Source organism: Monodelphis domestica, chromosome 4 (genome assembly GCF_027887165.1).
Source record: "Monodelphis domestica isolate mMonDom1 chromosome 4, mMonDom1.pri, whole genome shotgun sequence".
NCBI classification, from domain to species: domain Eukaryota; kingdom Metazoa; phylum Chordata; class Mammalia; order Didelphimorphia; family Didelphidae; genus Monodelphis; species Monodelphis domestica.
The window spans coordinates 323,484,038-323,501,818 of NC_077230.1; the positions used below are offsets into that span (position 1 = coordinate 323,484,038).

A 17,781-nucleotide genomic window follows, 5' to 3' on the forward strand; every position below is an offset into this window, starting at 1 on the left:
GAGCTGTGGCATACTTGGTCTGAGCATCTGAAAGCTCAGTCAAATCAAAGATACTTATCATACTTTACTATCTAATATTGATAAAAATCCTTCCTCAACCTCAGAGGGGGCAAGAATCTTGTTCCTACTTTAACAACGGTGTTATACAGGAAATAATAGATACATAAAGTGTATAAAGTGCTAATCAAATGTAATGTGTTATTCTCTAAACTGTTCTCTTTCCCTCCACAACATCCCCCAATCTGGCAGAATCAAATGTAACCCATTTTCCAAATAAAAGAGAATTTAGTTTCTTTAAAAAAAAAATCAGAGAAGAGTACTTCAGCCTTCCATTGAAATATTTAACACTCAGCATCAGTTGTTTTGAGTTAAATGAAATACACAAACTGTCATTTTGCTTTGTAAATAATTTTCCTGCATGTATAAACTAGTGATCATTTTTGCATATTTAACAAAAGGTCCATGCTCTTGGGGTTCTGAGGTTGTGTTGTGGGCCAGGTTACCAATGCACCTGGGAAGGAATCAGTTAACCCTTGCTTCCCCGGGTCCAAAATACTACTTCGCTGCTCACAACGATAGTTTATCCGTATTTTAGGAGTATTTTTCAAGTACTACCAGCATCCGGACCACATAACACAAGGGTGGCACTACTTGTGGGTGAGTGGCTGCCCCAAAAGTTTCACATGCCCAAACTTGTATTAACATGAATCCTATTTTGCATATACTGAACCTGTACAAATATGAGAAAGTTCCCTTCCTAACTCTGAGAAGGTATCTTTTTTATTTCTTTATATATATATATATATATATATATATATAAATTAACCAATATGATTTATTGGTTAATTCCATATACCCATGGAGTTTGTCTAATACCGTTATAATGAGTCCTGACAGATGGGAAGATATACTTTATTAAGGGCATCTAGGTAGTACAGGGGACAGAGAGTTGGACCTAAAGTCAGGTAGACTCATCTTCCTGTGTTTAAACTGGCCTCAAACAATTATTAGTTATATGACCCTGGGCAAGTCACTCAATCCTGTTAGCCTTAGTTTCCTCATTTATAAAATGAGCTGGACAAAGAAATAGCAGTATTGATTCTGAGATGGAAGGTAAGAGTTTAAAAAAAAAGAAAATGTGTGCATACATTTTTTTCCCTTCTAGAAAGCCAATTTGCTAAACATTTACCAGTGTACTGTGATGTTGCTCTATAAACACTGAGCTCAGCAGGAGTGCAATAGAAAGCTCAGGAAGTGAGATTATCAGCAGACTAGATAGAGGCTTAGTGATTTTAGACTAATAATAATAATTGGCATCTATATTGCAAATTGAGCCTCAGAACACCCTTGCCTATGAGATGGTATTCAAAGCATTGGCCTTTTCTCTTCAGTGTTTTTATAAACTTCTTAAAAGAGGTGCTTTTCTGTTTTAATGAACATGATTTCCCACAAGGGATAGGTATCAATCAGGGGGATGGGAAATAAAACCCAGGTTTTTTTAATTGTTGTGTCTGGCTTTGAATCCAGGAGCTCTCTCATTTGGCCTTCTATGTTCTATTTGGTTCCTCCTTGTGGAGAGTGGCTTAATGAATAGTATTCTGGCTACCTTTGAATCTCACCTCTGATGCTTACTATGTAGCAAGTCACAAATCCTTGTTTCAGTTTCTGTCTCAGTTTCCTCATCTGCAAAAAGGAGATAAGAATTGATACCTCACAGAGCTGTTACAAGGCTCAAATGAGATAATATATGTAGAGCATATTGCAAAACTCAGAATGCTATAACAAATGTCAGCTATGGGTATGACTACTAATTTTTAAATTTTTATGTGTTTTTGAATTAATATTCAACTGTTTCTCTACCTGGACCATTTACTATTGCCAGTCATTCTCAAAGGAACTTAAAGTGTATGTTTTGTGGTTAGTATCAATTTGGAATAATATCTTTTTAAAAGGATATTTCAGATGGGAAAGAAGGAAATTTTTAAAAATTAACAAATAGAATGAGTTCTGCCAATGATGTGCTTGACTAGTTACTAATAATATTGAAAGGATAACAACAAACATGCTTATTTTGAATATTATTTTATCCTTAACTCCAACTTTATTAAAAAAGATGGAATTTAGACTTCAAAAAGTAGGAGCAATAAAAATTCAAAATAACATCATTGCCTTCCCTCTGCAATTCTTTCCAATGTATTCTGAGGAAATATTGTTTGTTCATGGTTATTTGCATACTGCCTCCTTCTTTAGACTGGGAACTCCTTGAAGACCATTTTTGCCTTTCCTTGTATTGCCAGCATTTAGTAAAATGCCTGGCACAAGCGCTTACTAAATGTTTGTTGAGGGGCAGCTATCGTGGAAGAGAGACAGGAGGTCCTGGGTTCAAACCAGGCCTCTTAGCTTTATGACCCTTGGCAAGTCACTTAATTCCAATTGCCTAACCCCTTCCACTTTTTTGCCTTGGAACTGATAAACAAATATCTATTCTAAGACAGAAGGTAAGGGTTTTTAAATAAATGTTTTCTGACTTGACATGAAGATCACCCACTGGTAGCATATTCTCTCTAATTGCTTTCAGGTGGTAAAGAGGGAAAAAATCAAGATTTTCCCAGTATGTCTTCTCTTCAGTCATTACCACTAGCTGCCTACAGTCAAGTCACAAACCAACTGCGACCACCAAGTGTATGTAAAACATTTTCTTATTTCTCCATTTAGAAATCATCTTCTAAATCCAACTGGTATGGAGGAAGTACTCATTTTTAAAATTTTCTGGTTGATAAGGCTTGTTCCCCTCAACCTCCAGGAAAGACTCATTTGACTGTCAGTATTAGTTGCACTGTAGTTTTTAACTTGTATTTTGCCAAGTTAACTTTCTAGTTTTGAGCCTTAATTTTATGAAAATTTTTTGTGGGCAGTCAGAAGAAATGTTTGGATTCTTGTGCTTAAAAAGTTGTGTTTCTCTCTCATCTCTACCTGTTGTGTTCAGCCTCCAGAAAGGAAGACTAATTTAGTAATAGAACAGCTTTGCACTGTGGACTCTGCTCTTACAAGGAGATCTCATAAAATTCATGAGACTGTAGTCCTTAAATATAAACCATTCAGTATTTAATTCAGGGTGTCTTTCTTCCATGATGTTCAACAAGAAAAAAATTTTTTTTCTTGACCAGAGTATAGTCCTACTTTAAAAATCTGCCTATGCTATTAAGAGTTTTAGGATTTGTTTTCTTTATATCAATTCTCCATTTTCTTAAGCATTTTTCTCATGAAGTAAGAGTTTCTACTCTCACCTCCCTCTACCTCTTTGTCATTGATAAACTAAGAAGTTGAGTGATTTTTATTTTTTGCAATTTGGCAAATATTTTGAGAGGCTTCTACTCTACATTGTACTAGTTTGAGAAGTCCTGAAAGTAGGGTTCTTCCTTAACATGGCTCCCCTCTAATGTAGTTGTCTCTATTTGTTTAACTTCAATGGCAAGTTTTATTTTCTTTGTAACTAAATTGGATGAAAAGAGGTTCCACTCTATCCTAAACACATGAGAAATTCATTTCCCTTCCTTCTTTGCAGAGGTGAGGTTCTGGATTCCGAACTTACAAGTCATATCAAAGGCAGCTGAAACATTGGCTTGTTTGCTAAAATGCTTCCCACTTCCTCCATTTCCTTTAAGAGAAGTGGTTCAGTGGGTAGGGAAGTGGGAGTTTTGGAAATGAAAGTGATATAAGAACAAAAGACATCAATACAGTTTAAAAAAAGGAAAAAATTACATTTGAATCTCATAAGTATAAAAATGCTGCTTAAAATATTCTAGAGAGAAAGTTGTACCAGGTATGAAAAATAACTCTTGAAGTTTTCAAAATGTTTTCCTCACAATAACCTTTCAAGGTAGATTTAGGTAAATTCATAGTGAAGAGATTATCCCCATTTTTTCCAGAGACTCAAGGAGGAACAAAAACACTCTTTCCTCCATTGCTAGTCATCATCCATTGCCAAACTGTCTACACACCACATAGGTGGTTAGTGGAGAGAAAACCTCCACCCAGCTAATTTCCACTTCTCAAAACTTAAGGTAGAACTGTAAAATTTAAACAAATTTACTATACAAGATTCTGAGAGTCTGTCTACTCAGAACATTAATTAACTTGTGTCAAGATCAAAAGTGCATACTATCTGTGGGCCCAATTCTTTTTGAGGACAATTTGAGCAAGTTATCTATATATACTGAATAGAAATTAATTAAGTGTGACTTTGTCTTTATTTCAGGAGTCTCATTGAATTTTCTGCTACTGTTCTCACTTTTCATATCACTGCTTTCATTTCCTTTTTGGACAATGAACTCTTTGGAGTTGGACCAATAAGTCAAGACTTATTGAGTGAATGAGCAAATTGAATTTTTTTTCCTTCTGAAATGCTCATTAAGCTTGCATTTCCTGAGGAATTAAGATTTACACATCTGAAATCCAGAGTGTGTTGAGGTTTTTATTAATTGCCCAACCTCTTCACTAAAGACTCGTTTATCCTATTATAACTACCCAGGAATAGTACCACCTTACTATGAAATATTTGGGTTTTAAAACTACACAAACAAAAGGAGCAACTAGGTGGCTCAGTGGATTGGTGAGAGCTAGGCCTAGAGATGGGAGGTCCTGATTTCAAATCTGGACTCAGACATTTCCTAGCTGAGTGACTCTAATTCTGGGTATGTCAATTAACCCCCATTTCCTAGTCCTTATAGCTCTTCTGCTCCAGAATTAATATACAGGACTAATTCTAAAACAGAAGGTAAGGGCTTTAAAAACCATCACACTGAGTGTTCCCTCTGAAAGAATTTGTCATCGAAGGGTTTGGTCTCTCTCCAAAAGAATTTGTCACTCAACCTCTTAATCTGAGGCAGAGTTTTTATTGGGGTAATAAGGAGAAATTACTTGGGCTGCTGGGTAGTGGGAGCCAATGTTGCTATTTGGGAGTGGAACTGCTTTCTCTCAAGCAGGGCAACAGGATTTTTATAGTGAGAAAATCAAGGTCCTTCCCCTCCCTCCTTTAGTCTAGGCTTGGGATAATGAATTGGTGTCCTGGGGTAGCTCTACACAGGCAGGAACTAATGGAATTTCCCCTGATGGCTGTTCATTGGTGGGAGTCAGGTATTCCAATAAGTGTCCCAGCCTTGGATCAGGGCTCAGGTTAATGGGGTTTCAGCACCATTAAGCATCTTTGCCCTTGAATATAAAGGCTCCTGGACTATTTGGTACTCAACTCAGAGGTCCCAGCCCCCATCAAATTCACTTCATCTTCCTGGGCTTCCATCACTGGGATTCCTTTCTTACTTGACATATGTGATCTTTGTTTTCCAAGTTTTCTTCCAGTTCTACAGAACTACAGTGTGGGTTGTGGTCTCCTTTTTTTCTTATAACTCACCTTCCTTGCTTCCTTCCTTCCTCCCTTCTCTCCCTCCCCTCCCTCCCCTCCCTTCTCCCCCAATCCCTTTCTCTCTCTTCTCTCCTTTCTCCCCCTCTCTTGCTCCCCCTCTCCCCCTCTCTCTCCCTCTTCCTCTCCCTCTTGCTCTCTAATTATTTTCAATTTCCTATCCTTACAGTCAATAAGCAGAAGCAAGCTAATCTGTGTGGAATTGGTGAATTCAGCACATACTCCTCCATCTCGCCCCTCTGCAAGGACTAGCTGTCTCAGTCCAGTGCCTCAAGTCTCCCTTCAGTCAGGTATGGAACTTCCAGTTTACCCACATTCACACTGACTTCAGACACTTACTAACTGTGTGACCTTGGGCAACACACTGAGTCCTTATCTGTCTCAGTTTCCTCAACTGTAAAATGGAGATAATGAAAATACCTACCTCACGGGGTTATTGTAAGGAGCAAATGAGATAAGATTTGTAAAGTGCTGAGCATGGTACCTGGCACTATAAAATGATAATTTCCCTTCCCTTCTACCTTCCTGTGACCAGTCAAGATTAAGATTGAGCAATCACCCCAGCCTATGAATGCTCCCTTTGGCTAGGAAAAAGCAAACTGTCCCAATGACTTCTGACAAGGCAAGATGACTTATCTTAAGGGAATTAACCAGTTTTTGAAAGTTGAAACTTGATTCACACTTTGCTTTTACTTACTGGCACTTTGGAGAACAATGTTGTATGAGAGCAGTGATGTCACCAATTTTGCAATGCTATATGCCATTCTAATGCTAAATTGGGAAAGATGCTAGCACCATCTTTGAAAAATTAGAAGGTTCTTAAAGGAAGTGTTTATGGAGCATTCTTGGATTAGAAATAATTTAATATCTTTTATTTTTTATCGTATTTTGTATCTTAACATTTCTTCATTTTCTTTTAAAGCTACCCTCCACATTTTTTAAATTACAAAGCAAAATAACTTTCCCTTAGGATGTTTAACTATTTCTTCATTGCCTGTTCCACTCCCTATTTCAGACATTTCTGCTAGTGCATCCTAGACATTTTCAGTTCTTCCTTGTCTTCTTCCTCTGCTTAATCCATTTATTCCATTTTACCCTTCATTTGGTCATTCCATTCTGTCTTGAGGCAGTGTGGTTGGAGGAAAGAGCACTTGTACTTGGAGGTGATAGTAACCTGGATTTGAGTCACATCTCTGACATTTACTAGCTGTGTAACTGTAGGCAAGTCATTTAATCTTTCTGAACCTACTGTCTCACCTTGTAAAACAACAGCACTAACCTTGAAGGATCATCTTAAGGACTAAAGGTGTTCGTAAATGCTATATAAATGTCAGCTATTATAAGTAGCTACTATTTTTTAGTGTCTTTGTACTATGCTGTGCCTTCCACCTATAACAACTTCCTTCCTATATACGTGTCCTACACATATAACAACTTCATTCTTCCAATTATCCAAGTAGTTCTTAAAATTCCAGATTCTCTCTCTTGCCTTATTGATCTAATTTGAGGAAGTGACAACTTTTCCAGAAATGAAGTTCTCGCAATCTTTTTACCTTGGGTACATTTGTCTTTATATACAAAGTAGACATAGAGTTTGATCAACTTTTTTGTCCTACTCATTTTTCTGTTCACTTTCTCTTCATCTGCAGCATGTTGTCTCAGATTTCCACCTTTCAAGTGTTTGGGACTTGTTTGTTTGATTACAAATTGCTCTGTGTAAAGTTGAACCCAAAGTCAAAATGATGAAGATAGGGTGAAAAATTAATCTTTTATGTGTATGGAAAATACTTAAGGTTTTATTTTGGAGAATAACATCCAAAAGTTCATATGCTGGCCACTTCTCTCCAAATCTTCCTCAGCCCCTGCTATCTTAGGAAGTACTTCTCTCCCTAGCTTCCTATCCCTTTTTGACTCTTGCTGCTTCCCTGAGGACTTCACTCTTCTTGATCAGGCTTCATAGGCTCTTAGATAGCTGGATCCCAGGAGGAGAAGTAATTGAGATAGAGGGAAGTGAGTACCATGACTGAGTGGGCAAGCCAGGGGATTGCATCAGAAGACAGGGGCATAAACTCATCTGGAGTCTTTGAGGCAGGAGGCAGGGCTGGAGAGAGAAAAGGGGCCCTGAGAAAAGGATCAGGAAGGTCAGGGTGCTATCTCATCAGGAGATGAAAGTCTCCTGGATCTTTTGGTTATCTTGGGGAAACTCCTGAAGAAGGGGGACTCAGGAATGTGCCTTCATGCTGAGGATGAAGATAGCCATCATTAAACTTGGAGAAAACAATAACCTAAGCATTGACATTTCTGGGTCTCCCCCCTGTTTTTTCATGGTTACTCTGTTCCTGTGTGCTGACTTTCTTCATCACCCCTCTGACAGCAGACTGTTGAAATAAAGACCATTGTAGAACTGAAGGGAACATTGCCTAGTCATTGTCTTAGTTGGGCTAACAATATTTCCTTCTTAGTGCTTATGTTCTGGAAACAAATAGGGTAATAGTTTGTAAAGTGTGGCAACCTTATGCAAAGTGTAAGAAGCTACACCAAGTGGACACCAACACTGAGGGACAATTTGGAAAAGGGAAGAATCTGACTTGGTTTTTTCCCCCAAATGGTGGTGGTCCTAACCAATTCATTGTATTCAATGGGCTTTTTAGGTTGTGACCTCTGATACCACTGAGGATTCTATCTTTTCTATTCCCTTAAAAACTTTGATATAGGGGGCAGCTGGGTGGCTCAGTGGATTGAGAGTCAGGCCCAGAGACAGGAGGTCCTGGGTTCAAATCTGGATTCAGACACTTCCTAGCTATGTGACCCTGGGCAAGTCACTTGACCCCCACTTACCACTTAGCCCTTACCACTCTTCTGCCTTAGAACCAATCTTGGTTCTAAGGCAGAAGGTTCAGGATTAAAAAAAACAAAAAACCTGTGATATAGCCAGTCCTTGCTGAGCACTCTGGGAGACTGAGCCCTATTTCCTATTAGCTCTGATAAAACTGGTCATGCCTTTACATCCAGAGTTAGTGGTTTTATCAGTATACCTGTATCCTTCCTCTGACACCTTCCTCTGTCTTAGTAGATGGTCTTAGTAAATAGTATTGGCTAAAAATCTGTTCTTTTCAACTAATAGCTAATACAGATTTGTACTTGAAGACCTTACCTGTGATTTTATTAATATAGGGGGCTTCCAAAAAAGTAATCTCCTCTTATAATGAAGATAGGCAATGTATAATCTTAGAGTTTTCTGCCAGACCTCTACTCTATGTGACTGGACAAATTGCTCCATGTCTCTCTGCTTCAGTTTTCTCATCCATAAAATGAAGGTCTTGGATTGGATGGCCTCTAAGATTCCTTCAAGGGCAGCTAGGTGGTGCAGTGGATAAAGCACTGAGGTTTGAATCAGGAAGACCCCAGTTCAAATTTGACCTCAAATATTTACTAGATGTATGACCCTGGGCAAGTCTCTTAACCCTGTTTGCCTCAGTTTCCTCATCTAGAAAATGAACCGGAGAAGGAAATGGTAAACATCTTTAGTACCTTTGCCAAGAAAACCCCAAATGGGGTCACCAAGAGGCCAAAAAGACTGAGAAGACTGAATAACAACAATAAGCACCAGTAGGACTGGTATTCAGCTGGTGTTATTATGTCTTTCAGGACAGACTAATAGAAAGGAGGAAGAGCTTCAAGAAAGTCCCTGAAAGCAGGTTAGAGAAGTCTGACTAGCAGAAAAAAAAAAAACCCAAACCACAATTTTCCAAGCAGATTCACAATGAGTTTTGCTCATTGCTATGGGTAGTACTTAAAGTTCGTTAGAGCTGAAAAGGACTTTGGAGGTTATGTGTACAATTCTTCCATGTTACAGATGTGGAAACTGGGGCCCACAAAGGTTAACTGGAGCCAATTTAAGAAGTAAAAGCAGGCTTGTGAGAGCACACTTTCCCCTTAAAACATTCTCTCTGCTGGCACTGATGGCTACCAGCATCCAGGGGCTACTGAGTGCATCTATTTGAGGTTGGAGATGACTGCTTTGCTTGATCAGAGCCTCACTACTTCATTCCACTAATAGGAATCATCTCAGCGCTGGGCAATAGGTGAAATGGCCCTGACCAGTCTAGGAAGGGCAAGCTCAAGGGTTTGGGGTTTGCTTTGGTTTTTGGTTTTTGCCTGTATGTACTTTAGTGCTCATCTTGGTTTGATAATCTTTTGGATCCTGAATAAGTTGGTCTGCTGATGAAGGCGAAGTTCACTTGAAAGCAGACTGACTCAGAGTGGAATTGTCTGGAAGCAGGAAGAATTCTTTTCTATAGTTTTTGTTCTTATTTCTGTGTATTTGGATGTGGTGTTAGGTTATAATTAGAAGCAGGACTTCTGGAATCATTCTCTCTGGGTTAAGGCGACTTTATTTGTTATTTAAGCAATAGAAACATTGTCAACTTGAACTTAGTTATAATCTTGGATATGGTGATGAGGAAAATGCCCTCTACCCTATAAGTAAATTCATTTAAATGAATGCTGTTATGCACTGACTGAGGCCACAAGGGTGAAGTGGATAGAGTGCTGGACCTAGAGTTGGGCGGACTCATCTTCCTGAGATCAAATCTGGGCTCAGGCACGTAATCGCTATGTGACCCTGGATGTGCCATTTAATCTATTGTTTGCCTCAGTTTCCTCACCTATAAGATGATTTCGAGAAGGAAATGGCAAACCTCTCCAATGTCTTTGTCAAGAAAACCCCAAATGGGGTCATTAAGAGTTGAACACGACTGAAAAGACTGAACCACAAAAATACACTGAATGTTAGCTCTCTCTCGCAGCGGGGCTTCTTCCACATTCATGCTGAAAAGCCATGTGAACACAGCTTTGTAGACATAGAGAGAATGAATTTTAGCACAGAAAGGACACTATATAATAACATTTGGGTCCATTGATACCTACACCATCATTCTTGTTAGCCTTTTCTTTTTCTTTCTTTTTTAAAAAAAACCTTAATCTTCTGAGTATCAATTCTAAGACAGAGGAATGGCAAAGGCTAGGCACTTGGGGTGAAGTGACTTCTCCTGGGTCATCTAGTTAGAAGTGTCTGAGGTAAGATTTGAACCTAGGACCTTCTAACTCCAGGCCTGGCTCCCTCTCTATCCACTGTGCTGCCTCGCCTCCTCTTGTTAATGATTTCTTGAAACAGCTTCCATCCCAAGTCTTTTCTTTTCTGAACTATTCTCCATTGTGCTATCCTATTCCTGGCCCAGGCTTTCCATGATTAAGAACTGACATTAGATTACAATGATGAGGATCTTATTGATGTTCTTGTCCCAGTAACAGGAGCCTATCAACAAAACAAGGAGTGAGGATAGGACAGCCATTACAAACATGGGTCAGAGCACCCAGAACCCAGAATTGCTGTTTTGGAGAGGGAATTTTTATTGAGATATAAGTTGGACCAGATGATTTACAAGATCCCTTTTAATTCTACAATCAGACAATTCTTTTTACCAAAGGGAAAAAGAAAAGCGACTTTAAAATGCTCACTGCCTAAAATTACTAAGAGGAAAACAAAGGCTACATATTATTAATAATATCACATTTCATTGGAAATTGTTATTGCTGAAAGAATAAAGTCATTTAAAGGCTACTACTGTTGAGCCCATGAAACCCCCTCCTTGGAATTCTACTCTCCTGCCTGTGTAGGCTAGTCGATTTAGAGCTGGAAAAGACTTCAGTGGTCATCAAATCCAACCCCCCTTATTATATATATATATATATATATATATACATATATATATACACGTATATATATATGGAAACTCAGCCCGAGAGAGGTGAAGAGTCTTGTGCAAAATAACAGAGAAGAAATTTTAGCTGAGATCTTTTTCCTCAAAATCCAGAGTTCCTTTCTCATTATATTATACTATTCCTTACTTAATATTTTGGTTGTTTATAAAGAGAATATAGGATGAACAAAGCAAAAGATCTAGAGTCAAATTCCAACTCTGCTCCATCTGTAGCAAGTATGATTTGAGACAAGTTGCTTCTCCTCATTTGGCCTCAGTTTCCTTATCTGTAAAGTGAGGGGATTAGACTAAAAGCCCTTCTAGTTTAGAATCTTTTGATTCCTTGAAAGCAACTGACATTAAAGTCGTTTGTCATAAGCACAAGACCCAATTTCATTGCTGTTCAGTTGTTTCTCGGTCATGTTATAACCCCATTCAGGGTTTTCTTGGCAGAATTACTGGAGTAGTTTGTCATTTCTCTTTGCAGCTTATTTTACAGATGAGGAAACAGTTAAACAGGCTTAAATGACTTGCCCAGGGATAAATCTCTAGTAAGTGTCTGGAATAGATTCTGAACTCAAACCTTCCTGACTCCGGGTCTGGCATTTTATCCACTGGGCCATCTAGTTGCCCAATATTGTTGTACTATTTTAAGATTCTATTTCACTATGAAGTTTACAAAGGATGTTTCTAATGACAACCCCATGAGGTAGAGACAGAGATTATTATCTATTTTACAGATAAAGAAACTGAGTTTCATAGGTATTGATGGTCGCATAGCCCAGAATTGGAACTTAAATCCAGATTGTACTCTAACTCTAATTTCTTGTCCTTTTTTCTCACAACACCTCTGTTATTTAAACAACAACAAAAAATGAGCACAATTCTCTTACATCATAACATTTTGAAACATAATTCGGATATAACATAGCAATATCTATGTCTAACCAGACTCTTTAAAATTTGATCTTAATGGAGCAGCTAGTTGGCTCAGTGGATAGAGAGCCCAGCCAGAAGACAAAAGGGCCCTGAGTTCAAATTTGACCTTAGACATTTCCTAGCTGTGTGACTCTAGGCAAGTCACTTAACCCCAGTTGTCTAGTCATACTACTCTTCCGCCTTAGAGGTGATACCTCGTATCAATTCCAAGACAGAAGGTAAAGATTATTATTTTTTAAGTGATTGACTTCTTGGGAAACTGAAATTGTATGAGTTAGTCTTGGCCCCCTTTTACTGATAAGGAAATGGGAGGTATAGGCTTATGACTCTGTCTTAGGTCTATTTTCTTCAGTGAATAGAGCAAAGGTCTTGGTATGGGTCCAAAGTGTGTTAAAGGTACTGAACCCTGGGTCATGATTTGTGTTTTCTTGTGGTGGGATTTGAAAGGATTGGGATGCATTGTGGGATGATCAAATGTATTTGATTTTGCTGCTAAAAGCAATGCAATGATCCAGCACAATTTTGAGGGACTTATGACAAAGAATGCTTTCCACATCCTGAGAAAGAACTGTGGGAGCAGAAACACAGGAGAAAAACATATGCTTTATCACTTGTTTATATGGGTACGTGATTTGGGGTTTTGGTTTTAAAAGATTACTGTATTACAAAAGTGAATAATATGGAAACAGGATTTGAATGATAATAGATGTATAATCAAGTGGAATTGCTTAACAACTCCCAGAGGGAAGAAGGGAAGAGGGGAAGGAGGCAACAAAAATCATATAACCATGGAAAAATTTTAAATAAAAAGGATTGGGATGGGCTGTCAAGATTAGTAACTAGAGATGAGGGTAGGGCTAAGGATTTTTCACTATGTAGGTGTAGTTTTTTTTTGTTTCTAGCCTTTCACCTGCCTTTTGCCATAGAAACTAAATTGTTTGTCAGTTACCTTGATTACCATAGGATTAGACCTAGATAAAATCACTTTAATTGTCCCTTCACTTAAAGATTAAAAAAAAAAAGGAAACTCAATAAAGTTAAGTGATTTGTCTAAGGTCACATAGATGATAAGTAGTAGAAATGACCTTTGATTACAAAACTTGGTTGCTTTTCATTACACAGTGGAGTATGTATTCAGGCTTATAAATCAAGGAATTAATTAACAAATATTTGTTAAGCACCTACTGTATGCCTACTATGTGTTAGGTGCAGGGTATATAAAACAAACAAGAATAATCTCCCATTTTAAGGTAAAAATTCTAGTTTTGGAATAGGTGCTTTTAAAAAAAAATCTCACTGTCTTAGAATCAATACTGTGTATTGGTTCCAAGGCATAACCTTGGAGTAAGAAGAGCTAGGCAATGAGGGTTAAGTGATTTGCTTAGGGTCACACAGCCCAGTGTCTGAGGTCAAATCTGAACCCAGGACCTTCCATCTCTGGTCTGGTCACTAGGTAACAAGTTTGGAATTCCTAGATTCCATGTTGATAGCTCTCAATCCACTGAGGCTCCTGGCTGCCCCAGGAGTAGATGCTTTTTAAAAGGACATTTTAAATGTATTTGATGTTTACCTATTATAATAAATCTGAGAAACCCAACGTCTCTTTCTACAGATGAACTCTCCAGGCCAGTAATGGATAGACACAAGGAGAGTTCCAGATCTCAACCAAATGGCATGGCAGCCATCAAAGAAATCTTTCTGTCTTTTTTTAACTTGCCTGCATGGAAACCACCCTTGAGTCTTAGAAAAGCGATGTCGCAAGCTGCTGGATGGCAGGAGCCTGCTATGGAATCCTGGGAGGAGAGTAGTGACGAAGACACAGAAGAGGGACTTGGCCAATCTAACACTGATCTTCCTGTTAGCCACGTTGATATTAGAGCCACAAGGCATAAGGCTGCCTGGATTAACCCACAATGTTCTGCAGAGGAACCACTCCAGTTGCTGGATTCATCCACCCCTGTGCCCATATGTGAGAACAAGAAGATCCATCCCCAAACGAATCTCAGTCCCTTTCCTTTGGGATATTCGCCTATTTCTCCTGGTGACTCCCTCACAGAAACCCTACTGTTGGGAGATAATATTGCTACAGAAGGCAGCTCCCTCGCTTGTTCAGAAGAAACAGATAAACACTTGTCTCTAGCTTTATCAGAACAGCATGTTATGCTTCCAGAGAAGCTACCACCCGCCATTTTAACACAGTCTAAGGTTCTAACCTCCTCCCTGTTTCCTGTGGACAGCAGTGCTTCTCACAAGCCCCTCAAGCCGATGACCCCTCCTGAAGAAGGTATTGGTGGCTAATCACATCTGTTCCTGTGAATCATTTCCTTTGTTAACTTTTAAATCTTGGCTTTTGTTGTTCATATTGTTCATTTGTGTCTGTCTCGTCCTAACCATGTGGAACCGTGGGATTTTCTTGGTAAAGATACTGGAGTGATTTACCATTTTCTTCTCTAGTAGATTAAGGCAAACATAGGTTAATCGACTTGCTGAAAGTCCCACAGCTAGTAAATATCTAAGGTGGGATTTGAATTCAGGTCTTCCTGATTCCAGACCCAACATTCCATCCATTGAGCCATATCAGCTCTTGACTTGCTGTTTATAATAACAGATTATTAAGCACCTACTGTGTGCCAGACATTGTTCTAAGGTGTAGGGGATAAAGAAAGAAAAACACCTGAAATTCCCTACTCTTAAGGAGCTTACATACAATTATATACAGAATAAATATAAAATGATTACATTGTAATTACAATGGGGATTTCACAGCAGGAGATTAAGAGGGATAGTTTTCTCTTTTGACTAAAAAATAAATTCTTTGCTCATTTAGCAACTTTTTGATTCTTACTCCAGTTGGATAGCCAGTGAAAGTAAAAATCTCTCCCTTTTTGTCCTATGAAAAATCACTGATTTTTGTGGTTAGGGAATATCCTTTCAACTTATTCATCATTAAAACACCCAGAGTCAGTCAGTCAACAAGTATCTTCTATGTGCCATGCACTATTCTGGGTGTTGAGAATACGCATGCAAACAACCAAGAGTAAGAAAGAGATTTATTGAATAATAATATTTGAGAGGCTAATAGATAGAGAGCTGGCCTCTAGGTTTGAGACCAGCCTCTGGCATTGCCTCTGTGACTCTAGAGAAGCCATTTCTTGGTGCCCCAGTTTTCTAACCATTTTTGTATCATGGACCCCTTTCCTGAAGCCTGCAGGAGATCCCCTTCTCAGAACAATGTCTTTATATGAATAAACTAAAATTATAAAGGTAATTATTCCTATTGAAATGTAGTTAACAAAATATCACAAAATTCATGGACCCTAGGTTAAGAACCCTGATCCAAAATTATACATTTTAGAGAGGATTGAGAGCCAGGCCTAGAGACAGGATCAAATCTAGTCTCAGACATTTCGTAGCTGTGTGACCTTGGACAAGTCCCTTAACCCTGATTACCTAGCCCTTACTGTTCTTCTACCTTGGAACCAATACATAATATGGAATCCAAGATGAAAGGCAAGGGTTTAGAAAAATTTTTTTACTCATCTGCAGTAGGAGAGGAAATTCCTTATTTGGAGCTTCCCTGTACTGACGAAATCAGAGGTTTGGTATAAAGAAAAAGAGGAAACAAACATACCACACACAGTGTCCCAAAAGGCTTAGTGCAGTTTTAAGCTTTAATAGCATAAGTGTGTATACACACACATACACATATGCATTCCCTATAGATATGTGTGTGTATTTAAATCTGATGGTTCCATATATGTGTGTATGTTCACATATATTATTTGTACCCCGTGGCTAAATGATACATGTATATGTTTATATTTCACAGATGGGGCTTTTTTGGTACCTTAAAGTTTGCAAAGCCTTTAGATACATGATCTAATTTGAGCCTTTTAACAATCCTGTGAGATAAGTTAACAAGTATTATTCTTCCCATTTTACTGATGAAGAAACTGAAAAAAACTTAAGTATCTTGTTCATGGCTCCATAGCTACGAAATATCAGAGGCTAGATTCAAACTTGCATTCAGCATTCAGTTCCCTATGCCATATTGCCTTTCTTTAAAAAAAAGAAAGAAAGAAAGAAAGAAAGCCTTACCTTCTGTCTTAGAATCAATACTGTGTATTGGTTCCAAGGCAGAATAGCAGTAAGGGCTAGGCAATGGGGTTTAAGTAATTTGCCTGTGATCACACAGCAAGGAAGTGTCTGGGGTCAAATTTGAACCCAGGACCTCCCATCTCTAGATCTGGCTCTTTATCAACTGAGCCATTTCACTGCCCCCACCATGTTGCCTTTCAGCCTCTAATATCTAGCAGCACTATACTGGGTACTGTGGAGTTTAAAAAGAAAAAAGTATAAAACATGTGACATGTCCTCAAGGAGCATAACATCTAGTTAGATTTATTTGTGAAAGAGGAGCAGAATAATTTTCTACCAGAAAACTTCTGGATGGTAAAAGGTAGATGATGACCCAGGTGTGAGAATTCAGTTCAATTCAACAAACATTTCCTGGCACTCTTCTACAGATATAAAGACAGATGTGAAGCCATCTTTGTTCTTTCAGATTCATGTTCTTTTGGGGAGAGGGAGGAGAATAACATATTCACCGAGATATTTACACATGTGCATATGTATTTATGTATTCCTAATTTCGCAATCTATAGATGAGATATGTTAAATTAATTAAATTTAATACATTTTAAAAATTAAATAGATTTTTTTAAAAAACAAAAATGCTTCAGAACTCTTGAGCCTAGGTGAACATTGTCCTTCAAAGGATTCTCTAGGAAAGCTTTCCACTTATTCTAATGATGCTCCAATTGCTCCAGTTCCTTCTTTTAGAACTGCCTTTGGATCTGATTTATTGGTCATTTGAGAGAATTTGCTTTATTTCTTTAAAATCAAAACTTATTGTTGACCCCAGATTGGCTTTGTTCAGTGTCACCACCAAGGGCTTTGAGCTGTTTCCAAAGGAGGAGTTATGTATGTTTTAAGCAGAGTTTCTAATATAGGTATTATTGGAATAACTGAATCAGCTCTCTGGGTGACTATTTATGAAATGCTTTGACAACTCTTAAGTGATGTGCAAAGCTAAGAGAACTGCCTTTTATTACCATCATTTTTAATTTTGAAAGGGATAGCACTCATGCTTTTAAGAAATACATTTCAAATGATATATTTTATTTTTACATTCTTTCTCCTATGTCCCTCCCCCTCCCAAAGATTCACATAACAAAGTTTTTTTTAAAGGGAAAAAACAAGGGAAAAAAGTCAACAAAACCAGTTAATACACACACAAAATTGGCAATATTCATAATGTTCCACACCTTTGGACCATTCCACCTCCCATCATCACTTTCACCCACTCCCAGAACCCTCTATGAAGAACTAGAGGAGGTGTCTTGTATCTCTTCTGGGACCATGCTTATTCTTTGTAATTTTGCAACAGTTACTTGCAGTTGTTTTCTGTTTGCTTTCTTTTTTACATTGTTGTAGTCATGGTGTATATTGTTTTCTTGGTTCTACTTACTTCACTCATCAATTCATATGTCATTTGATGCCTCTCCAAATTCATCCTATTTATTATTTCTTACAGAATACTATTACATTATAATAGAGTAGTAGTATATTCATATATAATTTGGTTTTTTGTTGTTATAC

General features: G+C 38.1%; 2 protein-coding genes across 10 annotated transcripts in view; one reads left to right on the forward strand and one right to left on the reverse strand.

Annotated features, from left to right (window-relative positions):
• The window catches only part of RUBCNL (rubicon like autophagy enhancer), a 160,930-nt gene that overhangs the window by 120,634 nt on the left and 22,515 nt on the right, over nt 1-17,781 (forward strand). For all 8 annotated transcript variants that reach the window (XM_056794868.1, XM_056794871.1, XM_056794872.1 and 5 more), the window contains 3 exons: nt 2,579-2,682; nt 5,589-5,709; nt 13,733-14,404. In XM_056794868.1, the coding sequence (XP_056650846.1) occupies nt 2,614-2,682; nt 5,589-5,709; nt 13,733-14,404 (862 nt within the window). In that variant the 5' untranslated portion in view covers nt 2,579-2,613. The remainder of the gene's footprint in view (nt 1-2,578; nt 2,683-5,588; nt 5,710-13,732; nt 14,405-17,781) is intronic.
• LRRC63 (leucine rich repeat containing 63) overlaps nt 1-17,781 on the reverse strand; it is a 195,144-nt gene that overhangs the window by 9,833 nt on the left and 167,530 nt on the right. For both annotated transcript variants that reach the window (XM_056794875.1, XM_056794876.1), the window contains exon 12: nt 1,620-1,683. In XM_056794875.1, coding sequence (XP_056650853.1) covers nt 1,620-1,683 — 64 coding nt within the window. The remainder of the gene's footprint in view (nt 1-1,619; nt 1,684-17,781) is intronic.